This window comes from Dipodomys merriami, unplaced genomic scaffold (assembly GCF_024711535.1).
Source record: "Dipodomys merriami isolate MVZ:Mamm:240054 unplaced genomic scaffold, mDipMer1.0.p SCAF_7, whole genome shotgun sequence".
Classification (NCBI taxonomy): domain Eukaryota; kingdom Metazoa; phylum Chordata; class Mammalia; order Rodentia; family Heteromyidae; genus Dipodomys; species Dipodomys merriami.
Genome location: NW_027206290.1, coordinates 66762735 through 66783992, shown reverse-complemented (window position 1 = coordinate 66783992; position 21258 = coordinate 66762735). Strand labels below are relative to the sequence as shown.

General features: G+C 40.6%; 1 protein-coding gene across 2 annotated transcripts in view; it reads left to right on the top strand.

Annotated features, from left to right (window-relative positions):
- Atrn (attractin) overlaps positions 1 to 21258 on the top strand; it is a 103225-nt gene that overhangs the window by 76954 nt on the left and 5013 nt on the right. Inside the window, exons 22-28 of one of the 2 annotated variants that reach the window (XM_070006873.1) lie at positions 364 to 458; positions 3798 to 3876; positions 4916 to 5073; positions 12582 to 12643; positions 13948 to 14026; positions 18697 to 18804; positions 20964 to 21082. In XM_070006873.1, coding sequence (XP_069862974.1) covers positions 364 to 458; positions 3798 to 3876; positions 4916 to 5073; positions 12582 to 12643; positions 13948 to 14026; positions 18697 to 18804; positions 20964 to 21082 — 700 coding nt within the window. The remainder of the gene's footprint in view (positions 1 to 363; positions 459 to 3797; positions 3877 to 4915; positions 5074 to 12581; positions 12644 to 13947; positions 14027 to 18696; positions 18805 to 20963; positions 21083 to 21258) is intronic. The other variant, XM_070006872.1, reaches the window with a different exon arrangement.

Sequence of the window (21258 nt, the reverse complement as noted above, 5' to 3'; positions counted from 1 at the left end):
GCTTTCTGGATAATATAACAAACATATTCCTTACCCCAGACCTTCCATAGGTCTGGTTTCTGTTATACTATTAATTTTTTTATCCTTGGTTAAGCCAAACCTAGCATGTATAGGCAATCAGTTATTATTTGTAGGTAAGTTACACTGGAGCCCAAATCTTAAACATTGTCATGAAAAGAGGAGTTTGGTGAGCTACACAAATCATATAACTGAGCATCTGATTTCTTTTGAAAAACCTGAGTGTAGGTGAGTCAGAATCCTTTCCTAGCTATTAAGTTTATGAGAAAAGCAGTCTATACTTCCAAGACATGATCTGTTTTGTTTTATATCAGTTTTTAAGTATGTATATCTTTCTTTCCATAGATACTCTTCTTATTGACTATCAGTTCACTTTTAGCCTGTCCCAGGAAGATGACCGTTATTACACAGCCATCAATTTTGTGGCAACTCCTGATGAAGTAAGATTTTTTTTAACTTATTTTGTTCTGATTATTTTCTTGGTTATCATGGATAGAGGCACCACCCTAGCAGTAGTCTCAGGATGCTGTGGAGAGGTGTAGGAAAAAAATATTAAAGTCTATGTTTTAATCTTCTTTCCATCCCAAAGGCAAGAACAGGGCTGGGAAGGTGGCTCAGTGGTAGATCGCTTGCCTTGCATGCCTGAGGCCCTGGGTTCTATTCCCCAGCACCACATAAGCAAAAAGAAAAAAGCCAGAAGTGGCGCTGTGGCTCAAGTGGTAGAGTGCTAACCTTGAGCTGAAGAGCTGAGGAACAGCACCTAGGCCCAGAGTTCAGGTCCCACGACTGGACCCAAAAAAAAAAAAAACAAAAAAAAACAAAGGCAAGAACAGTCTTAAAGGATTTATCAAGATTTGAACACTGACTGACATTGACTCTACATATTTTGTCAGTTCATAACAGCCCATACAGGAGCTCCATCAGCAATGCACAGAGAGCAAAAGAGCCCAATTTCATTCTCTCAAAATAGACCCAACAATGAAAATTTGCCTAAGAGGCAGGACACAATAGCTCAGTCCTGTAATCCTAGCTAGTTAGGAGGCAGATATTGTGAGGGCTGGTTGGAGGCCAACTGGGCAAAATGTTCACAGGCCCCCTTCTCAACTAGTAAGAAGTTGGTGTGGTGGTGTATGCTCATTATCCTAGCTACATAAGAACCATAACTAGGAGGATTTCAATCCAGGCTGGCTCCAGGCATAAACGTGAAACTGTATTTGAAAAATAACAAAAAGAAAAAGGGTGTATAAGGCTGGGTTGGGCTCATGCCTGTAATCCTAGCTACTCAGGAACTTGAGATCTGAGTATTGCAATTCAGAGCCAGCTTGGATCTCCAATAAACCACCAGAAAACTGAAAGTGGAGCTATGACTCAAAGTGATAGTGTGCTAGCCTTGAGTGAAAAACAGTTCAGGGATAGCACCCAGGCCCTGAGTTTAAACCCCATAACTGAAAAATACAAAAGCAAAAAATAGGGTTTACAGCATGATTCAGGTTGTAGTGTGTCTACCTGGCAAGTGCAAGATCCTGTATGCAAACTACAGTACTACTGGAAAAAAGAAAAATTACCCACAAAAAAAAAATGCTGACTGAAATTAATGCCAGTGATACAAGCACAACAGGACAGCAAGAAAGGTGGCAGAGGTAACACTCTTGTTCCTAGGAGAAATTCCTAGCTTCATCAGAAAGCAAAACAGCGAAGATTTAATGAAGTCTGAAAAGAAGTTGAAAAGGAATTATTGAAATAGTTAAAAATGATTATTTGGAATGTAGATTTATATCTACTCTCAATGATGAAGCCCAGCCTACCAGAAGGTGTTACCCACTTGTTAGAAAGGAGCCATTTAAAAGTAAAGCATCCAGGGCTGGGAAGGTGGCTCAGTGGTATAGTGCTTGCCTCGCATGCAAGAGGCCCTGAGTTCAATTCCTCAGTACCACATAAGCAGAAGAAAAAAAAGCCGGAAGTGGCGCTGTGGCTCAAGTGGTAGAGCGCTAGCCTTGAGTTGAAGAGCTGAGGGACAGTGCCCAGGACCAGAGTTCAGGCCCCACGACTGGACCCAAAAAAATAAAAGCATCCAGAACACAATGATATACTTTTACATTTCTTTTCTCTCTTTTATCTTTGGTGCTGAAGATCAAATCCAGGACCTTATTCATGCAAAGCATGAACATTATCATTAAACTACTCTAGCCCAGTTCCTTAGTGAAATATAAAATCATTCAATACCCTTTCCAATACTGAAGGAAATTATACTAAACTTGATGTTAAGTTACTAAGAAGCCCCTAAATACATTGTCATCAGTGTCTTGTAGTCTTCAGGCTTACTATTTACTGTCCTTATAAGAGAAGGGGAAGTTTTCCTAGTAAATGAGATCACTGTTTTGTGAGAGAAATTTTTGATTTAGAAATTACATTTTGAAGCTGAGTGCCAGTGGTTCACACCTGTAATCCTAGCTACTCAGGAGGCTGAGAACTGAGGATTGTGGTTCAAAACCAGCCTAGACAGGAAAGTCTAGGAGACTCTTACCTGCAGTTAATCACAGAAAAAGACAGAAGTAGCGCAGTGGCTCAATTGGTAGAGTGCTAGCCTTCAGCAAAAGGAGCTCAGGGACAGTGCCCAGACCAAGAATTCAAGCCCCGGGATCAGCAAAATAAAAATAAAAATTACATTTTGAAAATTGATGTTTTCATTGTTGTGGGGGTTTTTTGCTGTGAATTCCAAAATATCATTAAAGATCTAATTTCATAGTCTGTTTTAAGATCTTTATATAAAATGAATGATTTCAGAATGATTGGATCCACCCATATTATATAAGAATACAACATCTGGTTTGTTTGCAAAAACATTTGTTTGACTACAAGAAAGATACTTACTAGTCACATTTCAGCAAAAACTGAAAATTAGTATTAGAATTTATATAGCACAGCCAACAATGTCTTTTTCCATCTGGCTCAACAGATTTCTCAGAGATAAATTTTTAATCATTAAAACCCAAGAGTCTAGTTAATTTAATGAGACTAGTCCTTTGAATTGCTATATCTCTAAAGAAAACCAAAGCTTTCAAAGCGAAGAAAGCATAGCCATATTTCTTGAAACAATATTTTAAGCAAGAGAAAAATAGTTTTAAGTCATAAATGAATATAAATTAAATTCTTGTTAACTGTATTGTATTTTAGCTTTATATACTTTTAAAATAATTCCCAGTTGGGAGAAAGCTTAATGTATGAATTAAGAAGTATATGACTTTAATTTATAAATAAATAGAAGTTTGGGCAGTCAGGTGGCTGACTCAGTACCTGTAATTCTAGCACTTATGAGGCTGAGATAGGAAAATGATGAGTTTGAGATCAGTGTAGGAGGTACAAAGACTCTACCTAAAAGAAAGGAGTGAGGGAGGCACTAGATCAGCTGTTTTCCTAGTAAATGTGATCCTCATGTTAGAAAACAGCTGCCTAGAGGATCCTGAGGAGTAAAGTGTGCTAATGAGGTCCTTGTTAAAAGGTTCCTTTTCAAATTTAGGGATTTGATAAATCACTGAGTTCTATATACTTTTATGGGAGGGGAATGAACTTTAATCTGGGATATATTAATTTTGTTGGGGAAAATTGGTTAGGAGTCTTCATGCTAACCCTTCTGTAAGCATAAGTTTCTCTTGAGAAATTATATAGTTTATAATCATCAATAGTTAAGATAATTGCAAGTAGTAAAATCTAATTGTTGTTTTTTTAAAAATGTTAACACTGTTACAATTAATTTTCTAATTATTTGCAACTATCATCAGCAAAACAGGGATTTGGATATGTTTATCAATGCCTCCAAAAACTTCAACCTCAACATCACCTGGGCTGCCAGCTTCTCAGGTAAAGACTCATCTAGTAAAGACTATGAGTAGAGGTAATGGATTGCAAAATGTAATATAGATTTTGGGACAGGGGTTGCTGATGGATGTTGAAAACCCACCTTTGTCACTAGTTGTGCGACCTAGAGCAAGTGTCTTCAACCCTTCTATAGACTTTAGGGTTATTCATTTGTAAAGTTAACATAATAATACTTAATTAGCATTGTATAGACAAAATGAGTTATACCTTCCAGTGCCTACTGTGGTTCAGGCTCAGTAGATTGTTATTCCACCTGCCTTATCCCACCACTCACACCCTTACTGGGGTCCCTACTCTGCTCTCCCATCAACATCCACATCCATGCATCAGAGGTGAGAAAATTCTAGTATCTCAGAGTTTCTAGAACTGAGAACCTTTTAAGTAAAATGAGGCTTTAGTAGCTACAGTGAGAGCTGTGTAGAATTAGATGGGAGTTACACTAGACTGTGGAAACGTAAGTACAGTGATAGTTGATAGGAGGAAGGAGGGCTAATTGTCCCTTAAGCTCCTTCTTCTCTGCTGAGACCTGAGGCAGTTGCTAGTTAGAAAGTGAGAAGTGAATCAGTGTTTCTGGTACAGACATCAGGGTTCTCCCCACACAGATGTGAAGCAATGCAAAGGAATCAGGGTGTTTTATACAGAATAAATGTTGGTGATGTTTATGGGACTCTGGTGACATCTTTAATTTTATCACCATTAATTTCAGTGGGGGGTGGAGGGGCAAAGGAGTTCAGTGGAGTGTTGCAGAGGTTCCTAGTAGATCCATTCCGCTTTGGAGCACAGGCTTATAAACCAGCCTGCTCAGTTTCAAATCCCAGCTGTATCCTTGCTGACTGTCTGACCTGAGACAAGTTACTTAATTTCTCAGAACCTCAATTTCCTAAATAAGGATAGTAGAGTATTAAGAGGATTAAAAGAGATTGAACTGTTAAAGTCTATTCCTAGGATAGTGTAAGTATTCAGGGAACTTATGTCCAAAAAAAAAGGAGTCTCTTATTTCCATATTTTTTCTCCCAAACAGCTGGAACCCAGGCTGGAGAAGAGATGCCTGTTGTTTCAAAAACCAACATTAAGGAATACAAAGATAGCTTCTCTAATGAGAAGTTTGATTTTCGCAACCATCCAAATATTACTTTCTTCGTTTATGTCAGTAATTTTACTTGGCCCATCAAAATTCAGGTGAGAAGTGCTTTTTGGTATCATTCATGCAAAGATGTAGTCTTTATTAAAAAACTTAAATTCATCATTGTACGTTTAACTTACACTGTTGTTTGCCTTATACACTCTATGGCACAGGAGTGCTGAGCACATGAATACTACAAAGATTGTACTGGAAATACTATTTACCATATCAGTGGAAATTTCTGAGCACTTTGAAAAGCAAGCTGACATATATCAAATTAGGTAGTTATATGTATAATTAATTTCTTCATGAATACTTACCATGTAAAAAGCCATAGGAATCCAAAGAGAACTTCAATTATAGAATGTATAAGGTAAGTATACAGGAAACAAGCACTTATAACCAGTGAAATGCAAAATTCAGAAATAGGTGTAGGAAAAGATCCCAAAAATGTTAGCGTATAAAGCAATATAGATGCAATAGTAGGCATGAAATTGTATGTAAGAGCATAGGCCTTGTAGTATATTAGAAGGAGGTTTGATTTCTGGCTTCTGGGTAAATCATGGAGCCTCTCCAAGTGGCATATTTTTTGTGTATGTGACTTAAAGAGTCGTTCTAAGAGTTGGTGTTGCCTGCTATATGGTCAACTTGCTCTTTTCCTCTTTGCTCATGAGGCTAGTATATTCCCTCCTACCCAAGACCCATGGCCCCAGGTGAGCTTTTTATAATGTTATCAGCGGTCTTGACTCTATACTTCCTGCTCCATATCTCCTTGGTGAACATGGAGATTATGCTTGTGTGGAACTTGATGACTGGTTCACTTTTAGTCCTGGAAGTGTGGTTGCTGGACTTGGACTTGTTACTTGATTATTTTTAGAAGCAAATGGGTACCAACTAACTAGAATGGGCTTAACCTAATTTTGGTGGTTGTGTCTTCATGCCTTGGATTGTGGCTAAAGAGCAGTTAATTTTTCCCTTCTAGATGTGGAAGACAGAAAGTGTGATTTTTTTTTTTCTCCTCATTTTCCTCTGTTTACCCTGTCTAAATGGTCTACAAATTCCCTTTGATCTGCTTCTTTGTTCTCTCACACACTCTGCTTCCCTCCTCAGCCAGTCTTTTAAGCAAGGCCCACATCCCCTACTTTGTTTCTTCCTTGTTTACCTCTCAGCCCACCACTTTGTCAAAGTGAATTCGTTAATTGCCCTTTCTTTCTTTCTTTCTTTCTTTCTTTCTTTCTTTCTTTCTTTCTTTCTTTCTTTCTTTCTTTCTTTCTTTCTTTCTTTTTCTTTCTTTTTCTTTCTTTCTCTCTCTCTTTTTCTCTCTCCCTCTTTCCCTCTCTCTTTCTCTCCCTTTCTCCCTCCCTCCTCCCCTCTTTCTTTCTTTGTTTCTTTCTTTTTCTTTCTTTCTTTCTCTCTCTTCTTTTTCTTTCTTTCTTTCTTTCTTTCTTTCTCTCTCTCTCTCTCTCCCTCTTTCTCTCCCTTTCTCCCTCCCTCCTCCCCCTCTTTCCTTCTTTCCTTCTTTCCTTCTTCTTTCTTTCTTTCTTTCTTTCTTCCTTTCTTTCTTCCTTTCTTTCTTCCTTTCTTTCTTCCTTTCTTTCCTTCTTTCTTTCCTTCTTTCTTTCCTTCTTTCTTTCCTTCTTTCTTTCCTTCTTTCTTTCCTTCTTTCTTTCTTTCTTTCTTTCTTTCTTTCCTTCTTTCTTTCCTTTCTTTCTTTCCTTCTTTCTTTCTTTCTTTCTTTCTTTCTTTCTTTCTTTCTTTCTTTCTTTCTTTCCTTCTTTCCTTCTTTCCTTCTTTCCTTCTTTCTTTCTTTCTTTCTTTCTTTCTTTCTTTCTTTCTTTCCTTCCTTCCTTCCTTCCTTCCTTCCTTCCTTCCTTCCTTCCTTCTTCTCTTTCTTTCTTTCTTTCTTTCTTTCTTTCTTTCTTTCTTTCTTTCTTCCTTCCTTCCTTCCTTCCTCTTGTCAGTCCCGAGGCTTGAACTCAGGGTCTAGGCACTGTCTTTTTTGTGGTTTTTTTGTTTGTTTTTTTTGTTGTCAGTCATGGGCCTGAACACTGGGCCTGGGTGCTGTTCCTCAGCTCTTAAGCTCAAGGCAAGCACTCTACTACTTGAGCCACAGAGCCACTTCCGGCATTTTCTGCTTATGTGGTGCTGAGGAATTGAATCTAGGGCCTCATGCATGCAAGGCAAGCACTCTACCACTGAGCCACCTATCCAGTCTTTGTTATGGTTTTGATGATGCCAAGTTGAACTGGATTTTAATTACAATGAGAAGATTATTTTTTTCTTACCTGTGGAACAGAAGTAAGATTAGAATTACTTGGATACCAACTACTTGTTATATCATTTGAGTCTATTATTTCATTTGTGAAGATTGTGTGTGTGTGTGTGTGTGTGTGTGTGTGTGTGTGTGTGTGTGTGTGTGTGTGTTTGCACATGTATCCTGGTCCTAGGGCTTGAACTCAGGACCTACGTGCTATCTCTGACCTTTTGTGTTCAAGGCTGGTGCTCTACCATTTGAGTCACAGTTCTTTTGACTTTTTGGTGGTTAACTAAAGATGAAAGTCTTGAATACTTAGCATGCTTGGGGCCATGAGTTTAATCCCTAGCACCAAACAAGACACAAAAAATAAAAGGAATGGGCTAGGAAGGTGGCTCAGTGGTACAGTGCTTGTCTTGCATACATGAGGCCCTGGGTTCGATTCCTTAGCACCACATAAGCAGAAAAAGCCGGAAGTGGCGCTATGGTTCAAGTGGTAGAATGCTAGCCTTGAGCTGAAGAAATTACTTACCTTACATATGTAACTGTAACCCCCCTGTTCATTAAATTTACAATAAGTAATGAATAAAATAAAAGGAAAAAATAAATTGTGTCTAGAACTCAACTTCCTAGGATCAGAGAAACATCTAGAACCTGATAACCCCGTCTCCAGACAAGGCAGGGAAATTCTAAGACCCCACCCTCAAGGTTTTTACCTGTACACACCCTGTGTATTCCCCTTCCCTGCAAGTAAATAAGTCCTTCTGCTTTTTTTTTTTTTTTTTTTTTTTTGGTGGTGGTGGTGGTATTAAGGGTTGATGGTCAGGGCCTTAGACTTGCTAGCTAGCGCTTTACCACTTAAGTCATATTTTCAGCCCTTTTTTTTCTTTCTTTTTTTTCTTTTGTTGATCGTGGGCCTGAACTCTAGACCTGAGCGCTGTCCCTCAGCTCTTCAGCTAAAGGCTAGTGCTCCACCACTTGAGCCACAGCACCACTTCCGGCTTTTTTTGCTTATATGGTGCTGAGGAATCGAACCCAGGGCCTCATGCATGCAAGGCAAGCAATCTACCACTGAGCCACCTTCCTAGCCCTCTTCAGCCCTTTTCTATTAAATGTATTTTTCACATGGCATCTTGTGTGCTTACCCAGGCTGGCCTCAGACCACAACCCTCTTATCTCTGCCTCCCAAGTACCTAGGATTTACAAGATTGTACATACCTAGTTCATCGGAGAAATTTGAAACCTATATATTCATACATATGCATATATACATGTATGTATTATACCTTACTTTGTCCTTTCATCTGTTGATAGGGTTCAGTTTGGTATGGTATATATTTGATAGGTTGTTTCTATGTAAATACTTGATTTGAGTCCTAGTAAGTAAATGTATTGATTTGAGATTGTTTTCATACTCTGAATTCAGTGAACACCAAGCTTTATTGCTCATCTCTGGAAAGTGGTTAGTATTTTTCAGAGAATCTTGACTTACACTGCTGACGTTTTCCCCAGTTGGAAAGAGGGCTCTGTGCACATAAGCAGGCTTTTGTGTGGAGATAGCTGTGCTGTTGCCAATGCCGAGTTCTAGTTTTTTCCTCTCAGCGGCCTGTGGCTCCACCCTCTGAAAGCCACCGACATGGTTTTAGAGCTGTCCTTCTAGAGGGAGCTCTTCCCACAATTAGTTTTAAAAGTAGGAATTTTAAGTTCAAGAATCAGAGGTGTTGATTTCCCTCCCCGACTTGTTGGTACTCCTTATCTGATCACTAGTTTGAACGTTACATTAAGGCGCTTATGAAAATAAATGATGGGGTGCTCACCACCGAGTTTGCCAAGCTTTCCTTGAAAAAGCAGGTAAGTGCTCTGAAAATGTGTCTTTTGCTCTTTAGTACAAGTGACAGCAGTATTTATAAACAATGACTGAACTTATGGCATCCTGTGTCCTCATGTCCTCACCCAGAGCTGGGAGGACATTGGCTGTCTACACTTGGTATGGTAGTTGGCTATGCACTATCTTTCTGGGTAGATGTATTGAGTTTTCAACATAGGCTCTCTTAATGTTTTATTTTCCTTGAGCTACAGCTTTTCTAGTTTTAGTATAGCTCTCAAATATATACACCAACTGTACTAGTTCAGTAAAAGCATAGAGACATATTTAAGGAAGAGAGTATGAAAATGTCTAACCAGTACGATAGAGGCCATTAAGTTTAATCTTGGTATAATTTCTAATACAGGCAAAGCCTTTTTGCCTTGGAGTCTTGTTTTTTAAAGCAAAGTAGCTGAGGAAATCTAATTCTTTACTCGGAAATTCATGTAAACATTGGTGCTTTAAAAATGGTAACGCTAAACTCTAGTTCCTTCGCTCTGCCCCAACCCCAAGGTTCTTTTCCATAATTAGGAACAGATCAAAACCTTTAACTACTGATGGTATTTGAAACTAACTATAAAAATCTTTGTAGATGCAGTTAAGGGGTGGGTGTAGGGGGGGGGAACAGACTGAAAAGGTCTACGTATAGAAGGGTAGTGGGTGTGTTGAAGCTAGTTATGCCTGTTTTCTGGCCAGTTGTTTCTGTGGGTGAGGGCCCTTCTTTCAGCCTCAGCTTTCTAAAAGTCACCTGGCTGTTCTCAGGAAGCAGGGGCTCAGCTGGCTTCCGCTGTGCCCACAGTTTGGGAGGGTAGGTGTTTAACATAGAGATGGGACAAGCAGACTTTTCGTGAGGGTTGGAAGGTAGGTGGTGGAACTGGGTTCTGACTTGTTGCTAACTCTACAACAGAGGTTGTTATTGTAACGTGGAACTAATATTAAAAGTCCTCTCCATGCTGGGTATTTCATGTGAGAGACCAGTGTTCACAAGGGAAAGCAGCTCAAAATTTGTTTTTAGAACTGGGCATTCAGTTGGATTTTAGAGTGATATTTATGGGTACTAACAGGATTGCTGTACTAAGCAAGAGATATGGGAAACTTTTGTTTACTCAGATATACTTTTTAAAACTGACAGCTTTATTGAGATATAGTTAGCATACCATACAGTTCGCCCATTTAAAGTATGCAGTTCAGTGGGTTTTAGTATTTCCTAATCAATTTTAGATTATTTTTATCTTTCCAAATAGAACCAACTAGCATTTCTCCCTCTCCTGGCAACAACCAATCTATACTTTCCTGTTCTGGATATTTCATGTAAATTAAGTCGCTAATATGTGGCCTCTGTGTCTGCATCTCTTCATTTAGCATAATATTTTCAAGGTTCATGTTTAGTCTGTTGTAGTACTTAAAGCTGAATGATAGTCCAGTGAATTTATGTACCACGTTTTGTGCATCCATTTTTCTATTGAGGGATATTTGGATTTTTTTTTACTTTTTGGCTCTCATGCACAATATCAGATATACATTCACTCATGCGTTTGTCTATGATGCTGGGGATTGAACCCAGACCTTCACACTTGTTAGATAAGTATTCTACCATTGAGGTTGGAAGTAGTAGCTTGCATGGAATCTATGAGCAGCCCAGTGGCATTAACTGGCCTTGAGGCTCTGACCAGAGCTTGGTTATACAGTTTCTGTGCCAGCACAAACCAGCATTAGGTGGGTGGTATGTGAGGCCAGGTGATAATCACTGGACCCAGTCCAGGGCTGTGGTATCTACACAGGAGTTCTATATGCAACTTAGTTTTTAAAAGGAAAAAAAAATTTTGTGTCATAGGAAAACTCATAGGAGGTGAATCTCCCATTCTTTGCAAAGATTATGCCTGTTTGCAGACAACAGGCCTAAGCTTCTATGGAAAGGTTCAGTCTTCTTCTGGCTTGTTGCTATGCCGTGTTCAGAACTCTGAAGGAAGATTAGCATAGTCAGACCTATCCTGATGACATCTATGGCCACGTATGCTCTCTCTGCACCTATGAGGGATGGACACTCCAGAGGACTCGAACCTTGAGAAGAGTCAGGAACAGAGGGTTCAGGCAAGCTCGCAGCCTTGGTGGAGCTTGCTGGCTTCAGAGGCTGTGGGATCAGTCTGCCATGTACAGACATACATCATTTGTGTGTACCTGGCAGACTGAAGCCAGCCTTACAAAGAGGCCAGCTATGCCTTCCCATCTTCCCTGTCTTGCATGTTCATATGATGAAAAGCTTGATGGAAAAGATGTTAAAGGCAAGTTAAGAGGCCCTTTTTTCAAGCTTTTAGTAGTTTTTCCATAGTCATTCAGCATTCATTCATCATTTGCCCATTCAAGTTTTTGAGGATTTTGTTTATAGCACCTAGTAAGAACAGAAAGCATTTGTTCTCTGATAGTTGGAAGATAAGAACTACTATTAAAAAAATTCTTTTGGGGGCTGGGAAGGTGGCCCAGTGGTAGAGTGCTTGCCTTGCATGCATGAGGCCCTGGGTTTGATTCCTCAGCACCGCATAAGCAAAAAAAAAGCCGGAAGTGGCACTGTGGCTCAAGTGGTAGAGCGCTAGCCTTGAGCTGAAGAGCTGAGGGACAGCGCCCAGGCCCAGAATTCAGGCCCCACAACCGGACCCAAAAAAAAAAAAAAAAAAAATTCTTTTGTCCGGATGCCAGTGGCACATGCTTGTAATTGTAGCTACTCAAGAGGCTGAGATCTGAGGATCACGGTTCAAAGTCAGCCCAGGCAAGGAAAGTCTGTGAGATGCTTATCTCCAATAAACCACTAGAAAACCGCAAGTGGCACTGTGGCTCAAGTGGTAGAGCGCTCACCTTGAGCTGAAGAGCTGAAGGACAGCGCCCAAGCCCAGAGTTCAAGCCCCACGACCCACCAAAAAAAAAAAAACAATTCTTTTGGAGGTATAGAGGTTTGAACTCAGGGTGTCACACTTCCCAGGTAAGTGTTCTGTGTAGGTTAGCACTCTAGCACTTAAACCACAGCTCTACTTCTGGGTATTTGGTCATTAATTGGAGATAAGAGTCTCACAAACTTTCCTGCTGTCTTTGAACTATGATCTTCAACATCTTAATCACCAGCTCCCAGCTCCAGCTCCTTTTTTTCCCGTCTTTTGATAAGCCTCCACTGGGGTTTCATGGTAGGTGTCGAAGCAATCTTCCGGGTCAGACTATGAGAGCTTGAGAGCTGGTGTGAAGTGCAGAGGTGGGATGCGGAAAGTTATGCCTCAGAAGATTGCTTTTGGGTTAGAGGTAAAGAAGAAAAATTAGAGGGTAAGACACTTTGTCTTCAGTGAAAAAATTTCATTAATATCTTTAAAGAGTAAAGTATTGTAGCTCCACTCTTGAAAAGAGGAGGCTGGATCAGTGGTATGATGTAGCCTGTGTAACCCACACCCTGTCTATCTCCACAGATTGCTTTCTCCCAACATAGCAATTTTATGGATCTGGTACAGTTCTTCGTGACTTTCTTCAGGTAATTTTCTACATACAAACTACACCTGTTCTTTTGATTCAGGCCCTCAATTCCATAATTTCATGGAGGGTAGAAGAATAATCTTGTGTTTCTGTAACAGATAAAATTTCATACACATTCTTGAAAGATATATCAGATACAGTTCACTGTAACCTGATAAAATGAGAAGATTTGTTTTTATCTTCTGGTTTGGGGGGCAGCTTTGCTTGTACCCTACACTTCTCACAGTTAATCTAGCTCTTCCTATAGGAGCGCTTGTGCTCTTAGCTAAGCCTGAGCTACATACCAAGACTGTTTCAAAAAATGAAAGTATAGACTAGAACTATAGTTAGCAGAGCCTAGAAAGGGTGTAGAGGAAGGAGGGAGAGAGAATAATTACTGGATACAGAGGAGAGGTAAGATAGGAATAACAATATCATGTAGCACTTAAGATGCTATAGTTGAGGACAGTTAGTTTGAATATTTCAAAATAAGAAATAGGATGTTGAAGTTCCCAATATAAAGAAATGATACATTTATTTTTTAAAATATTTATTTTAAGCTGGGCACTGGTGGCTCATGCCTGTATTCCTAGCTACTCAAGAAACTGAGATCTGAGGATAGCAATTCAAAGCCAGCCTGGGCAGGAATGGCTGTGAGATTCTTATCTCTAAGAACTACTCAGAAAAAAATCTAGAAGTGCTGCTTTGGCTCAAGTGGTAGAGAGCACTAGCCTTGAGCAAAAGAAGCTCAGGGACAGTGCCAAGACCCTGAGTTCAAGCCCCAGGACTGCCACACATACAAATAAATTTTATAAATGTATATATTTATTTTAGATCACAATTTCTGAGGTCATTATTTAACAATTCTTTTTTTTTGGGGGGGGGGGGTCCAGTTGTGGGGCCTGAACTCTGGGCCTGGGCGCTGTCCCTCAGCTCTTCAGCTCAAGGCTAGCAGTCTACCACTTGAGCCACAGCGCCACTTCTGGCTTTTTTCTTTTTGCTTATGTGGTACTGAGGAATCGAACCCAGGGCCTCAGGCATGCAAGGCAAGCGCCCTACCACTGAGCCACCTTCCCAGCCCACAGTTGTTTTTCTTACTTGGGATTGTTTTGAATAAAGGCAGGTAGAGATCAGGGTTCTCTGCCCTTGAGAGATCAGGGGTGGAAGCCCAACTCACGTCACTTTGAGCCAGAACATTGTAATAAGTATCAGAAGGGAGCTTCGCTTTGGGGTTTGGCAGGTTGTTCCCCATGGGACCCAAGCTATAGAAGGTAGTGGTGCTGATTGTGAGGCCTAATTATAACAGCACTTTCTTTCTCACAGTTGTTTCCTCTCTTTGCTGCTGGTGGCTGCTGTGGTTTGGAAGATCAAGCAAAGTTGTTGGGCCTCCAGGCGTAGAGAGGTAAGCATCAATGGAAAAAAATAAATGACAGATTCCCCATAAAACAGTGTTTTTCTTTCTTTCTCTTTTAAGCAAGTCACTTTTACCAGTCCAGTGATAACTGATGGATAGTTAAATCCACTGTTAGATGCATGTTGCCCTTTGTAGTATTTGGTCAGCAGACTTAGAATTCTGCATGATCACAACCACTGCTTGGCTTGACACAGTTTTCATAAGAACAGTTTTCTCAAGAATGACAGTGACAGGGCTGCAGATGTTGCTTAATGATAGAGTACTTGTTTAGCATGTGCCATGGCCCTAGTTTGATCTACAGCACCACCAAGAAAAGAAAAAAAAAGGGCAAATCAGCCATTTAAACACTACAGATTTTCCTTTATTGTTCAGTGAAAGAGATAAATATATGTTTTGTTTTTTGTTTTGTTTTTTGACTGTCATGGGGCTTGAACTCTGGGCCTGGGCACTGTCCCTCAGCTCTTCAGCTCAAGGCTAGCGCTCTACCACTTGAGCCACAGTGCCACTTCCTGTTTTCTGATGGTTTATTGGAGATAAGAGTCTCATGGATTTTCCTTCCTAGGCTGGCTTTGAACCTCGATTCCAAGATCTCAGCCTCCTGAGTAGCTAGGATTACAGGCATGAACCACCAGTGTCCGACAAAATAAATATGTTTTTAACTTGTCTTTTTTTTTTTTTTTGCTAGTCCTGGGGATTGAACTCAGGGCCTGGGCATTGTCCCTGAGCTTCTTTTGCTCAAGGTTAACACTCTACTACTTGAGCCACAGCACTACTTCTTGCTTTTTCTGTTCATGTGGTACTGAGGAATCGAACCCAAGGCTTCATGAAGGCTAGGCAAGCACTCTACCACTATGGCACATTCCCAGCCTTGTCTTATTTTTTAATGAGTCTTGGTTTTTTCCAGATCTTAATTCCAAAAGTAGGTCAAATATTTACAATGGACAAATTCAAGTAAGTAAACTTAGAAGTTACAACATAAAGGCTTTATATTAGCTTTCATTTGCATTAGTTTTCCTTTAGTCATCATGTCTGTTGGTCTGTTACATGGTTGCTAAAGGAAATGTTCATATGTGTGAAATCCAGATTTGAATGTACCCTTGATTTTTTTTTCACTTAGGGCTGGACTTTTTAGAAGACCATGAGAAAACCTAAAATCACAAATTACCAGCAGTTTTCACTGGTCTTAATGTCTGTAATAGGGTTAGGTTAGCTCCAGGAGAGGGGCTTCTTCCTGCAGGCCATACCACCCACTTCTGACCACATAGAGTGATGCTATCATAGATAATGTGGCATCCTTGTTCCTGTAGTTTTTTAATTCACAGGACAGCATTCAGCAGGGATGGGTTTGTTTGATTGATTGATTGATTTAATGGTACTGGAGTTTGAACCTAGGTCCTTGTGCTTGTAGCTGGGCATCCTACTCCTTGAATCATACATCAACCCCTTTTGCTTTGCTTTTCTTTTTTTTTTTTTTTTTTTTGGGTCCGGTCATGGGGCCTGAACTCTGGGCCTGGGTGCTGTCCCTCATCTCTTCAGCTCAAGGCTAGTGCTCTACCACTTGAGCCACAGCGCCACTTCCGGCTTTTTTCTTTTTGCTTATGTGGTGCTGAGGAATCGAACCCAGGGCCTCTGGCATGCAAGGCAAGTGCTCTACCACTGAGCCACCTTCCCAGCCCTGCTTTGCTTTTCTTTTTCCTTTTTTTTTTTTTTTTCTTTTTGGGTCCAGTCGTGGGGCCTGAACTCTGGGCCTGGGCACTGTCCCTCAGCTCTTCAGCTCAAGGCTAGCATTCTACCACTTGAGCCACAGCCCCACTTCCGGCTTTTTTCTTTTTGCTTATGTGATGCTGAGGAATCGAACCCGGGGCCTCATGCATGCAAGGCAAGAGCTCTACCACTGAGCCACCTTCCCAGCCCTATTTTATTATCTTTAAGTAGTTGTACAAAGGAGTTTCAATTCAACATGTCAGTTTGTGAGTACAGTATATCTTTTTTGGCTTTTTTTTTTTTTAAAGAGCTGAGTACCGAACTCAGGGCCTTATACATACTAGGCAAGTGCTCTTCCACTGAGCTAAATCTCCAACCCCAGAATAGAACATCTTGATCAATGTCACCCCTTTCATCATTCTCCCCCATCTCTCCCCAGAGGGTTTTTAAAAATAGGATTTGTGGGCTGGGATGTAGCTCAGTGACAAAGAGCTTGCCTAGCAAGTACAGTGTCCTGGGTTCAGTCCCCGGTACCAAAAAAGAAAAGAAAAAAAAGCAAAATAGTTTAAAAAAAATAGGATTTGTTAGTTGTTTGTTTTTTGTCTGTGGTAGTGGGGTTTGAACTTAGGGCCTTGAGCTTTCTTTTTTTTTTAATTTAATTTTATTGTTAAGATGTTGTACAGAGAGGTTACAGTTACATGAGAAAGGAAATGAGTACATTACTTATTGATCATTGTTACTCCTTCCCTTCCTTGTTGTCTTACTATCCCTTACCTCCCCCAGCTCCCACACTCCTATCCTCCCTTCCCCCCTTGCCACCCAAAGTTGTAAAGTTCATTTCCAATATACTATCCTGTGGGTATCTTTGTTGCAATGGGTCATCCTGTGTCTTTGTTTCAGCGTTTTGTTATTCCCCTTCCCCACCCAAGATTAACATATGTATATTCAGATGCAGGGTATCAAAGGGCCTTGTGCTTTCTAAGCAGGCACTTTTACTGCTGAGGCATGCCTCCAGCCCTGATTCAGATAATTATCTTTTTAGATAAAGGCTCACTTCCTGCCCAGGTATGTATCTGGGCATGACCCACCAATGTTATCCCATGGTAGCTAGGATAACGGGCATATACCACTGGGCACAGCTGTCAGTTGAGGAAGGATCTTGGAAACCTTACTGCCTGGGCTGGCCTTGAATTGAGATCCTGCCATTCGCCATCTCTCAAGTAGCTAGGATTACAGGCATGAGTCACTGGTATCCATCTAAAACGGTTATAATGCTGATGTGTTGTGCAATGTTCTGGAAAAAGTTAAGGGAGTAAGAAACCAGGCATAGTGGCACAGACCTATAATTCCTGCACTTGGGAAGCTGAGGCCGGAGAGGTTGCAAATTCAAAGCCAACATAGACTCCATTGCAAGTGTAAGGAAAGCCTAGGCTGCATAGACTCTCAAAAAAAGGTAGGAATTATTTACCAATTAGTATTTGTTTATTTGTGCCAGTCCTGGGGCTTGAACTTGGTCTAGGCACTATCCCTGAGCTTTCTGCTCAAGTCTAGCACTCTACTACTTGAGCCACAACTCCACTCCTGGCTTTTTTGGTACTTAACTAAAGAGTCTCAGTCTTTCCTGCCTAGGCTGGCTTGGAATCACAATCCTCAGATCTCAGCCTCCTGAGTAGGTAGGTTATAGGCATGAGCCACCAGTGCCTGACCCAATTAGTAATTTTTAACATAAAAATGCCCTTCTAGAATGGATCCATGATCAATGCAGCCTCAAGATTGTCTCTTTAGGGGCTGGGAAGGTGGCTCAGTGGTAGAGTGCTTGCCTCACATGCATTGGGCCCTGGGCTCGATTCCTTAGCACCACATAAGCAGAAAAAGCCAGAAGTGGCACTGTGGCTCAAGTGATAGAGCACTAGCCTTGAGCTGAAGAGCTGAGAGACAGAGCCCAGGCCCAGAGTTCAGGCCCCACTGCTGACAAAAAAAAAAAAAAAAAGAAGATTGTCTCTTATACTAGGTAGCTTGAAAGAGGGTACCAATGCTCAATAGGAAATGTACTCATTACCTTACTTATTTAACTCTACCCCCTCTGTACAGTATCTTGTTTGAAGGTAGTTCGAAGCAAGGCTTATTTGTCTTCCATGGCAAAATCTCAAATCTTCGAGAATATGCCCAGAAGATCTCTACTATCCTTGCTGATATGGTAATGACCACATACTATCTTAGATGCTGTAATGTAATAGTGTCTCATCTGATCCTAATAACAATCTTACAACATGAAAACACATTTCAGAAAAGAAGAAACAAATCCAGAAACGTTAAACCCTTTCCCTAAGGTCACATAGCTGAAGAAAGTTGGAGCAGGGATTTACATCTACATTTTCCTCCATTCTGCAGAATTTCATATATGTGTATGCTTTTAGTTTACAATCTCTCTGAATCTCAGTTCCTGTTTGCTCAGTTTTTTGTTGCTCTGTGAATATTTGGTTCTGGTTTCAGCAGGAAGAAAGTAAGACTGGCTTTAGTTTAATAATAGAAATATGAAGAAATGGATCTATGATGTTTTATGCATTCTACAAGCAAGCATTGTAGCATTATATTCACCACTATGTTAATATGAATCTTAACAGTATGTCCACCACTGTATTGTATGAATCTCTAACATCATATCCATTACTGTGTTAATATGAATCTCTAACACTATGCCCATCACTACATTAGTATGTATCTCTAACATGTATCTTTAACAACAACAACAACAACAACAAAATAGTGTTACCACATCCAACAGAATTTGGTAATGATGTCTAGCCCATGTCCTATTTGCCCCAGCTGTCACAGGAGCATCATTTTGAAGCATCTGTTTGAATCAGGAAGGATAAAGTATTTTTGATACGTAGTATTCACTAATAAAACTCCCCTTAGTACTCATTGCATTAATGCCTGCTTAAATTCATTAGCAACTTCTTCGAGAGATGCAGCAGATGGCTAGCCGTCCCTTTGCCTCAGTAAATGTTGCCTTGGAAACAGATGAAGAGCCGCCTGATCTTATTGGGGGGAGTATAAAGGTGAGAATATGATTCTAAAGTTCCTGTAATGACTTCAAAACTCAGGGTTCTGAATCTGGCAAACCAGAAAGAACAAATGCCTTATTCTCTTACCTCCTAATTTTCTTTTCTCTCTTTAACTATTAGCTAAAACACTGAGGTTATCAAGTATTCTTTGGCTTTCATTATTTAGTTGTTTATGTCATTAAGTAGCTAAACTGAACCATTGTTTTTTGTTTTGTTTTTTGCCTTTTTTTTTTTTTTTGCTGGTCCTGGGGCTTGAACTCAGGGTCTGGGTGCAGTCCCTGAGCCTCTTAGTGCTCAAGGCTAGCACTCTACCATGTGAGCCACAGTGCCACTTCTGGCTTATCTGAGTAGTTAATGGGAGATAAAAGTCTCATGGAAGCCTGGCGCTGGTGGCTCACGCCTGTAATCCTAGCTACTCAGGAGGCTGAGATCTGAGGATCGCGGTTCAAAGCCAGCCCGGGGAAGGAGAGACCGTGAGACTCCTATCTCAAATAAACCACCAGAAAACCGGAAGTGGCGCTGTAGCTCAAGTGGCAGAGCACTCGTCTTGAGCTGAAGAGCTGAAGGACAGCGCCCAGGCCCAGAGTTCAAGCCCCACGACCGACAAAAAAAAAAAAAAAAAAAAAAAGTCTCATGGACTTTCCTGCCCAGACTGGCTTCTAACCATGATCCTCAGATCTCCACCTCCTGAATAGCTAGGATTACAGGTATGAGTCACCATGCTGGGGGAATCATTGTTTTTTTATATTTTTAAGTACTTTTTTTTTTCTTTTGAGAGTCTGGTCGTGAGGCCTGAACTCTGGGCCTGGGTGCTGTCTCTCAGCTCTTCAGCTCAAGGCTAATGCTCTACCTCTTGAGCCACAGCGCCACTTCTGGCTTTTTTCTTTTTGCTTATGTGGTGCTGAGGAATCGAACCCAGGGCCTCACGCATGCAAGGCAAGCGCTCTACCACTGAACCACCTTCCCAGCCCTTTAAGTACTTTTTAAAGCAACAAAATGGTTACTGTATATTATGTAGAAGATAAATATTTGACCAACCCCAAATGATAGTGATAAGATTTTATATTTTGGCAAAATGATAAAATATTTTATATACTGTGGGCAAATAGCTATATATATTCTGAAACATACATATGAAACCATTATTGAGTTCACAGAAGTAGAGGTCTACTCACCCCTCCTCCATAAAGAACAAATCATGAACCAAAACCAAAACCTTAGGTTCTAGATTGGTAACGCACCATTATGCTCTGCTGAAGGATAAGCAAATAGTCTGTATGGGAGCATCCCCTAGGTCAAGATCAAGCAGTTAATAATCACCAACAAGAGGCAGGCCACCCTGAACAAGAATCAGCAGAAACTACAGATGATGGATTTAGATAGAACCACAAGTGTGGTTCTATATATATAATAGAGCTAAAAATGAAGTATTTAAATGCACATCTGTAATCCTGTCAGGAAAATAGTTTGAGCCATTTTATTTTACATACTAAGGTTAAGACCAGCCCACACTACAAAATGAGACCCTGTCTCCTAAAAAAAAAATGCAAGAAGTTAAAAAATGGAATCATAAAGATTCTATGAAAGTTGAGAATGGCCAAGTAGATCTGAAAAATAACCAAGCGAAACTTCTAGAAATGAAAAATATAATAGCTAAAAGTTTAAATTCATTTCACATGTTGACTGGCACTATAGATACAAGTGAGAATATTTTTGAACTGGAGGAAGAACCTGAGAAGATTTTACAGACTGTATTACAAAGACAGAAAATAGGAACTATGACAAGTGATAAGAATATGGAGGAAGGGGCTGGGAAGGTGGCTCAGTGGTAGAGTGCTTGCCTTGCATGCATGCAGCCCTGGGTTCGATTCCTTAGCACCACATAAGCAGAAAAAGCTGGAAGTGGTGCTGTGGCTCAAATGGTAGAGCGCTAGCCTTGAGCTGATGAACTAAGTAAGGGACAGCGCCCAGGCCCAGAGTTCAGGCCCCATGCCTGGCAAAAAAAAAAAAAAAAAAAGAATATGGAGGATAATTAAAGCCAACAGTTAACATCAACCACCAGTGCTGTGATGTTTCTTGTGAGTACCTGAAGGTGGTTCTTGACTGTGAAGTATCTATGTAGGTTACAATAATTCTTACTATTCTTCCAACAGACTGTTCCCAAACCCATTGCCCTGGAACCATGTTTTGGCAACAAAGCTGCAGTCCTCTCTGTGTTTGTGAGGCTCCCTCGAGGCCTGGGTGGAATCCCTCCCCCAGGACAGTCAGGTGAGTAGATGGGCTCTACTTACACTGAAGGAGCCGAGCCTTGGGACTTCCCTTTGGTAGAGAGTGTAAGGATGTAAGGGCAGTATTGAGCAGTGCTACCTCACTGGGTGCCAATGCTTCAGTGAGATAATTCCATTTTTGTTTGTTCCCCAAACTGCTTTTCTGAGGTCCCCATTACCT